Source organism: Helobdella robusta (genome assembly GCF_000326865.2).
Source record: "Helobdella robusta unplaced genomic scaffold HELROscaffold_88, whole genome shotgun sequence".
Classification (NCBI taxonomy): Eukaryota; Metazoa; Annelida; class Clitellata; order Rhynchobdellida; family Glossiphoniidae; genus Helobdella; species Helobdella robusta.
Genome location: NW_008705503.1, coordinates 338,320 through 348,376, shown reverse-complemented (window position 1 = coordinate 348,376; position 10,057 = coordinate 338,320). Strand labels below are relative to the sequence as shown.

Sequence of the window (10,057 nt, the reverse complement as noted above, 5' to 3'; positions counted from 1 at the left end):
AATAGAAATGCCAATTATATCTAAAGAGTATTTGAAAGCAGGTTGAGATTACCAATAAGAGGTCTAAGGTTTCCTTTTAAGAATACGCCTAAAACACTTATAGGCCCAAAAATAGCTGGAAAATACTTTAGAAATATTAGTTGATTCAAGAATATACTGTGAAAATACGTTCAAAAAACTAGTCGTGCCCAAAAATTCATGAAAACACTCCTAAAATACCCCTTATATCTCGAAAAAAAAACTGAAGTTATGTCATAAATATCAATTATATACTCAAAATATGTTGAAAATACAAAGTAAACGCGTAAACCACCAGCAATTCTTAAGCTAGAAATAGAATCTGCATCGAAAGTATTTTAAGTATATGCTTTTAAGTGTTTCTGGCTTGAGAAACAAAGCTTAACTGACTTTACATGAATGATTTCTTTTACCCATTTGAAATAGGTATTCGTATTTGCTCGTTCATTTTTGAAATAAATAAGCTTTATTATGAAATAATAATTTTATCAATTCATAATTTCATGTCATATTTATTTCATTAATTCATTTTTTTAGCAAGATAAATAAATAAAATTTCTGTTTTTGTCACTCTGTACATCCATTTTATTACTTTCTTGAAACATGGAATGATAATAATAATAATAAACCACAGTAATAATAATAAACCACAGTAACAATAATAATTAACCACATTTAACAACAATAATAACCAAAAATTAGCTAAAAACCATATTTGACTGAAACATGATGAAATAAAATTAGCTATTCAATTGTGACCTAAAAATATTAAAAGTATATATAAATTATATAAATTAAATAATCGATTGATTGAATGATCGGTTAGTAAAGAACATTCTTTCTTTCTTCTTTTCTTCTTTCTCTCTCTTCTCTATCTCTCTCTCTCCCTCTCTCTCTCTCTCTCTTCTCTTTCTCTCTTTCTTGTTTTTTTTTGCAGTTTGATTCTTTAGTATAGTCTCTTTTCATACCTGTAAAAAAATCAAACATACCGATAAAGGTTAAAAAAGTTAAAAGTTCATTAGAATCTTCTAAAATTCAGAGGTATCGACTCTTTATCAATCAGTCAACCAATCAATCAATCAACCGACCGACCAATCAAACAACTCTTTATCAATCAGTCAACCAACCAATCAATCAACCAATCAATCAAACGTACGAGTGTAATCCATGGACTCCTCCTTCAATTTGTGATGACGTCGTTCGCTTTTCAAACTTCAATTCACCCTGATACATCATGGACCTGATGACGATGACGTAATTGTTTTTGGCGATGATGATGTGGGTGATGATGATGGAGATGACGAACACGCGCACACACGCACACACATCCACAAACTCGCCTAAGACAGGACAGACTCTTGGCTCCGAGATCCTGGCATCCGTGTTGAACCCCGGATATGAGGTAGGGAAGGAATTTATGGATGGATCCTTTGTCAACCACAGCTCCTGAGACTCCCTGAGCCACTTTCACTTTATCTGAGTCGCTGCAGTTTTGTTTTGGACGTTTGTGATGCTTTCGCTGTCGGCAGAACTGCCACACACACACACACACGCACACGCACACAAACAAACACAGACGCTCACACAGACACACCACCAAACAGCCTACCTAAAATATCTAGACTGGCTAGCTTTATGCTGCTCCATGGCATCCAGCGATCCCATCCCACGGTATTTTTTCAGGCGAACTCCGTCAGCAAAGTAATATTCTCCAGGCGCCTCTGTCGTGCCGGCAAGGAGCGAGCCCATCATGACGGTACTTGCACCCAGGGCAAGGGCTTTTACGATGTGGCCCACGTTCTCTATGCCCCCGTCTGCGATGATGGGCACGCCGAATCTTCGCGCGTACTCGGCGACTTTGTAGACGGCTGTTCCTTGAGGGCGGCCGACCGCCATCACTGTTGTGTGGTCGCGTCAACATCCTCATCGTCACAATCATCATCACCACTGTTACGATCATCATCATCATTCAGACCATCACAACCATCGTCACGACCATTCTCACCTTCTTGAGTGATGCAGATGGACCCACTACCCATTCCGACCCTCAGAGCATCGACACCAGCGTCGATCAGATTCTTAGCCTGGGCCGCTGTCACCACTAAGAATAAATTATGCAAACTAGTGTGGAATTATTATAATTAGGTCTTGCTAATATATGTATTGATTACGATATCTACATCATAATGTGCACTACCTACGAATAAATTATGCAAATTAGTATAAGATCATGATATTAAAATTCCTTAAAAGGCATTGGTTGTGATAACTAGATCCCCATACATGCAGTTATTATGATAATTAGGTCCTAAGACACCTAGAGTATAGAGACTAGGCCCCAATACATGAATAAATTATGATAATTAGGTACTGACCGTTCCCGCCGATGACTTGAAGGTTGGGGTATTTTTCTTTGATGTATTTTATCAATTTTATCTGGTAGATCGAGTTGCCCTGTGACGAGTCCTGCGATTATTATTATTGTCATTATTATTATCATCATTAATATTATTATTACTATTATTAACATTATTATTATCATTATTATTGTTGTTTTTACGACAGAGCAAAAATAAAAACAACAACAACAACAATAATAATAATAATAACAAGAGCCAAAACACCGTAATTACCAAGACGACGAAATCGACTCCAGCCTGGACCAGCAGATCCAATCTCTGTACATCTTCATCGTGCGTGCCTATGGCAGCCCCTACAACCAACTGTTTCCTGGTGTAATGGTGATGATGATGTCGGTGGAGTGGTGATGATGATGTCGGTGGAGTGGTGATGATGATGTCGGTGGAGTGGTGATGACGACGACGATGATGATGGTGGTGATTAATTTTTATGATGAAGACGTTGCACTGATAATGGTGATGGAGGTAAAATGATAAGAGTGATTGATGTGGGTGCTATTAATACTAATCGTCTATGAGTCGTCAAAAGCCTTATCATCATCATCACTAAATCCATTCTAATCACCACCATTACCATCATCATCATCATATTCATCATCATCATCATATTCATCAGCTTCATCATCGTCACCAGCTTCATCATCGTCACCAGCTTCATCATCGTCACCAGCTTCATCATCGTCACCAGCTTCATCACCGTCATCACCAACGTCTCGTCTTTGGATGCCAATGGGAATTCTCGATTCTTCTTCAGATCAGTCCTGGCTATTATGGCTACTAATTCGCCTTGCTCGTTTACTATAGGTAGCTTTCCTGACAGATGGATTGAATGCGAAAAGTTATAAAGAAATGGATGAATGAGTTACTGAAAAAGAAAGAGAAAGAAGAATGAAATGAATGAATGAAAGAAAGATAGAGAAAGATGGTATGAAACAGTGAATGGATAAATAAGTGGGAGAAAGAAGGAAGAATTGAATGAACGAGTGAAGAAGACCACTCTCAATCACGAGAATCACCTTTTTTGCTCTTCTGCAGAATATGGTTAGCCTCCTTCAGCGTGACGCCATGAGGAGCCACGATCAGGTCCTCCAACTTCGTCATCACCTTGCCAAACGACCAAAAAATATCATTATATTTAAACGTACGACTCAACGATTCAAACGCAAACTGAACCCGATCCAATTTGAAAAAATTGAAACACAAAAACCAACAAATCGCGCCGCTGTGAGTCCACTTGAAACTTATCACTAAGTGATAGGTAGGGCTATTTGCAGTCGAACACAGTCACTTCTGCAGCAGCAGAAGCAGCAGGGAAAGCAGCAGCAGCCACAGCAGGGCCAGGCGCCGCAATCACTGCCGGCCACACCGTAATGACAATATACGAGTTAATTGAATTATAAATTAAATTAATTTCAATTAAATATAAATGAAACAAAATGGAAAATCAAAAGTGAGGAGGAAGCCAATCAACGAATAAAAAAAGAAAAATTGTAAATAAAATCTTCGAGAAAATTTTTTGTAGAATCAAATTTTAGGATCTTTTTCACTTTTAATGATGTAAATTAAAGAAACAAAGATTAATAAACCATTTTTAAAATATTGAAACCAAGAAATAAAGAAAAAAAAACATTGTTAAACAAGCTACATTAAACTAAACTTAATTGATTTCTTAATGTTGTTTATATTTTAGTTTAAAAACTTAAACTTGAGAGAGAGGAGAGAGAGAGAGAGAGAGAGGAAAATAGCAGATAGATAAATAGATTGGCAGATGGAGAGAGATAAACAGATATATTAAGAAGTAAGAATGAAAATACATTACAGCATGAATAAGTTAGTGAACAGGTGAACAAAAGAAAGAAATGAAGAATGAATGAATGAACGAATGAAACAGAATGAATGAGTGGATTAACAAATAAACTATATAAATGACACAATAACAAGACTGAACTCAGAGTGAAATAAAATTCAACAATGAATCTGAAAATGATAAATTTTATACAATTTATGAATGAATGAATGAATGAATGAATGAAACAAATTTTATACAAATTTTATACAATTTATGAATGAATGAATGAATGAATGAATGAATGAATGAATGAATGAATGAATAAATTGAATAAATGAGCGAAAGAATGAACTGGCAGAAAAATGAAAAAAAAGAGTGAAAAACAAATGAACAAAAGTGAATGAACGGGTCAATGAATCAATCAAACAAAAAGCGAACATTGTAACAAACAAAAGAGTGAGTGAATAAATTAACAGAAAGAATGAATTAAAAACGAACTAATAGACAAATGAACTGATGAACAAAGAAACTTACAACACAAAGACAAAAAAACAATGAAATAAATCACGTTATTAAAATTAGACTTCGATAGAAAAGTGAAAATAAATGGATAAAAAACTAGGGTAATAAAAATTGAGCCGCAATTCTACCGATACACAAACACACATACACAAACACACACACGTACACACACAGACATACACACACACACACACACGTACACACACAGGCAAACAAAGTATTAGCAATTATATCATCTAAGACATAAGGAGCGTCGGGTTACAATTAATAAAAAAGGACTTAAAAAGTGATTGAAAGACTCCTAACGAGAGAAAGAGAGTGAGAGAGAAAGAGAGAGAGAGGGGGAGAGAGAGAATTAAATTTTTGAATATCCTTAAATGAAAATTTGAAGCACAAAGGACAGGCAAGAAATGAAATGAAAGGTTAATTAAATTTAAAGGTGTAGCAAGCAGAATGAACAAATGAACAGATTAATGAATGAACAAAAAAAATGAATAAATGAATCGGTAAAAAATGAATCATCACCCATCGTCATCCAAATCACCACAAAATCATCACCATCACAACAACCACCCCAATATCATCATCATCATCAGCGTCACCACAAAAACCACCACCACCACAAAATGATCATCATCATCATCACCTCCTTCAACATCATATGATGTTGCTCCGCGGACAAAAAATCCACATCTCTTTGAGTGACCAGGCCCATTAACTTCCCGCCAATCAGACCGTCCGTCGTTATGGGAATCCCAGAGAATCCAAATTTAGATTTTGCGTCGATGATGTCACTGACTCGATGCGTTGGCGAGAGAATGACCGGATCTAGGATGAAGCCTTGTTTATATTTCTATGGTGTTGTGGTGGTGATTGTTTTTTCATCTATGCTATGGCGTCATGCTGTATGGTGATTATATTTCTATGGTGCGTTTATGTTTCTATGGAGTGACGTGATGTGGTGTCTTTGTTTCTATTGAGTTGTTAATGAAGTTCATATTTATATGCTCTGGTGATGATGCTGGTAATGATGTCGAAGATTGAAAATTGAAAATTACAGTTCTTTGGGCAGTTGGGCAATGATGAATACGACGAAGCTGTGAATGAATTCGAAGATGGTGATGATGATGACGACGATGTCTATTCATTTGGAGATATTGATGAAGAGGATGATGGCGAGAGGATATAACTTGGAGATATTGATGAGAAGAAAGGGGATGGTGGTGATAAACTCGGAGAGATACTGTACCATGATAAACATTTCCTTGAAGCGCCATCATTGAGATACATCCACTACAATAATAATTTTTCTTCTTGTCCTCTTGCTGTCCTTCTTTACTGTTTCTTTTTCTTTCAATCAATCACCTCATAGTGGTATCAAATGGATCGCTCCAATACTGATATAGGCATGATACATAGGCGCGCATACACATACGCACGCAAACACACACACACACGCATAGATATACATACATTCGTACACACAAACACACACACATATATATAAATATACTGATACAAAATAAAAATAAATTAAAAATAAATAAAAAAAATAATAACAGACCAAATCAGATAATAAGAAATTGAAATAAAGTAATCACGACAGCGATGGTGATGATGGTGGTGATGGTGGTGATGAAATGACTGAAATATAACAACTTAATGGCAACAAATCATCATTTCAACTCATTAAACAACGGAAAAAAGGAAAAAAGAGGAAAAAAATGATGAAGAGGAAAAAAATATCTCAACTCAGCAAAAATTTTTCAACCCGATGAAATCCAGGTGAAAATGAACGCATTTTAATAAAAAAAAAATATAAAAAAAAAACAAAAAATATAAGAAGAACCAAGTAAAAAACATAATAAGAACAAAGAATTGAAAAAGAACCAAGTTAAAAATGAAAAAAAAGTGAATAATAGTAATGAGAAAAACAAAAATAACAAGTAACAAAAATTAATTAGACGTATAGAAATGACGTTCCATACTTTCATACCTATGCTTACGAGTACACACTAATTAAGCGCAATTTTCAAACCCCAGATATGTAAAAAGATTATTTATTTAAATAAAATTTGGTTTTTAACAATTTTTTTCATTTACGTTTGCAGTACATTTTCAGACCCCAAACGTCAGAGAAAAAATTGGCTCTCCTCACTTTGATATCTATGCATAGAGTACAGGTGCATAGACAGAAAAAACAAGCGCGAATAAAATAATCCGGAAATTAGGTAAAATGTGGGAAGAAGGAAAAGAAGCTACGACACCGACCTCACAAATTGGCAAATCTCTTTCCTCTTTACTCAAAAAATCGACATCTCTTTGCGTCACTAATCCTATCAGTCGACCGCCCATCTTTCCAGTTTCCGTGATAGGAATTCCGGAAAATCCGTATTTTCGTTTGGCGTCAATAACCATAAAGACGGGATCGAGTTGGGACATAACTAAGGGGTCCACTATGAATCCTTGTTCGTATTTCTATGTGGTTTGTTGATGACGTCACCGTTGTTGTTGGCGGTGGTGGGCGTGTGGCGTTGTTGTGATGATGGTGATTGTGATAGTGATTGTGACGACGATGATGAAGATGGCGATGATGATAGTGATGAACATTAGAATATTGACGATGACTCACTTTGACTTTTTTAACTTCATTAGCTTGGAACTCAGGTGTGCAGTTGTGATGAATGACACCGACACCTCCACACAGCTGTTGATTGATGGATGGATTGATTGTTCAGTTGAATGAATGAATGGGGGATTGATGGAATAATTGATTGATTGAATGCTGAATGATTAACTGACTGAATGAATGACTGATTAGTTGAACGACTAAATGAATGATTAATCGATTTATGTAAATAAATGTTCATTTGTTAAATGGTTGATGAACCAATTAATTAACCCAATGAATGAATATATGAATGAATGATTGATTTGAAATCAATAAAAAAGCATAAACTATCATCTAAAATAAAAAAAAACACAAACAAAAATCACAAACAATTATTTAAAATAAACAAAATCATAAAACCATAACCAAAATCATAAATAAAGATTATTATCCAAAATAGACGACATGGAAAACGCCCAACTCACAGCCATAGCGATTGCCATCTGACTCTCCGTAACTGTGTCCATTGGCGATGATATCAGAGGTGTCTTTATCATAATTTTTTTGGTCAGTGCAGACATCAGACACTATAATTATAAATAATTATTATAAATAATAATTACAAATAATAATTACAAATAATAATTATATCGTATTTGGTCAGTGCCCTAACACCAAACAAACACTAATTATAAATGGTGTATATTATTATTATTATTATATTATGATTTATGTAGCACTTAACTTACCACATCTTTTGCTTGAAAGTCAATGAAGCCTGGTAGCAGTAGGAAGTCACTAGGAAAAAAAAATTTTTTTTCTATATATAATTTCTATATTCAAATATTTAATTATAATTAGCAATTTATTACTTTTAAATAAAATTATACCTAAGATTTTGCAAATAAATAATTATTTTAGAGTATTTTTATTAAAAAGATTTATTATGTTTGACTGGCAATAAAAAATCTTAACTGAAGACATTTTAGTCTATATTTATTTGGATGGTTGGGAAATAATCCTTCTACTTAAATAACTGAAGACCAATCATCTTTTGGGGCTAGTAAACTGAAGACCAATCATCTTTGAGGGCTACTGAATTGAGAATCAGTAATCTTTGATCTTCGGTGGATAACGGTGCTAAAACGCCATTAAACGATCAAACAATCAATTAACTAACCCATCATCTTTACAAAGTAGTTGTATAACTAACCAAATATAGGACAAATCATCTATAGTTCTATAGGGGTAATTGTAGAAGCTAAATACTTAAATAGGGACCAACCATCCAAAATAGAGAACAAATAAATATCATATTTAATGTTTTTTCATCTAAAATAAAGTTTTTTAGACAAAAAAAAGTTGAAAAATAAAATTTCTAAGAAGAAAATATTTTAAATATTTTCTTAAAAAAAACCAGGTTACTTATATGTAAGTCCCTCGCCAGAATTGAAAAGTTGAGTTCCGGACAATCCGTCATCTGGTGTATAAGCAGCTCCGCCAGCGATTAAAAAGTCAGCCATGCTGTACATTTGAATAAAAAATCACAAAAAATTTTTTAAAATAAAAATTGTAAAATATGAAATCGAATCTTATCGAGACATTAACTCCTCAAAATGTTATAAATGATTATTTCTGAAATAATATTTAGAAAAGCAAAAAATGAACAAAAGAATTCGCCATGCTGCTTCTATCTATTCCATTGTATTGTGTGATATGTGACAAAAAATTTAACCTAGATCACATCATAAAACGATTTAGGCCAATAAACTTTCAAAAAAATTTTAAAATAAAAATTAAAAAATGCAAACAAATTTCAAAATAAAAAAAAATATTACTTTAAAACTGGAAAAAAACAATTACAAAATATTTCTGCAGAAACAACGAGCGGGCGATATTAACAGCACGTTTAAATGGGAATTTTTTTAACAAAGATAAAATAACAAATAAAGGTAACTGCGAAAACACAGAATAAATTTACTTGATCAAACATCAACAAAAAACGCAAATGAAACATCAAAAATCTCATTTAAGACACTCAAATCTCAACGTTTCATTTCATTTATCACCAAATTTTTGATAAAAAAAAACTAGAAAAACCTCATCTCATTATAATTGCTTCGAGGCATTCTTTAAATGTAGGAATCTGATGAATGTTAGCTTAAATACCAAGACAAACACGTGTATTCTGTATATATGTACTTATATACTAAACATACTTATATACTGTGTATATGTGTGATGAATGTTATATAATCATGAAAATATGCATATATATATATATATATATATATATATATATATATATATATATGTGTGTGTGTGTGTGTGTATATGTATGTATATATAATATATTTAAATATGTATAGGATTAGGGTATTCATTAATCTTCAATACCTCCTATCTGTATGTCCTTGTAGGAATTTGACTTAATAGACCATTTTAATGGCAATGTTTGTGTCATTAGCTTGCAGAAATGTTAGGTGAAATTTTAGTTCTCCGCTTTTTACCTTGGGGGTATTATAACCTGAATTATTAAAATTAACATATAAATTGAGATATATATAAATATATATATATATATATATATATATATATATATATATATATATATATATATGCGTACATTTAAATGAGTGTTAGTACTAATTATGAAAAAAGTAAGGCTACATTTTATTGGACCTTAACTTTGCTTTT

The 10,057-nt window shown here is 33.3% G+C and overlaps 1 protein-coding gene across 1 annotated transcript; it reads right to left on the bottom strand.

Annotated features, from left to right (window-relative positions):
• Positions 1-483: 483 nt before the first annotated feature.
• On the bottom strand, positions 484-9,267 carry HELRODRAFT_186209 (hypothetical protein). The gene is made up of 15 exons (XM_009032807.1): positions 9,199-9,267; positions 8,786-8,884; positions 8,110-8,158; positions 7,846-7,947; positions 7,382-7,456; positions 5,396-5,602; positions 3,455-3,542; positions 3,149-3,251; positions 2,652-2,748; positions 2,394-2,484; positions 2,024-2,119; positions 1,628-1,916; positions 1,359-1,502; positions 1,175-1,258; positions 484-986 (listed from the first exon to the last, which is right to left on the bottom strand). The coding sequence occupies exons 2-15, from the start codon at positions 8,881-8,883 to the stop codon at positions 965-967; spliced, it is 1,545 nt and encodes a 514-aa protein (XP_009031055.1). The 5' UTR covers position 8,884; positions 9,199-9,267; the 3' UTR covers positions 484-964.
• Positions 9,268-10,057: the final 790 nt, after the last annotated feature.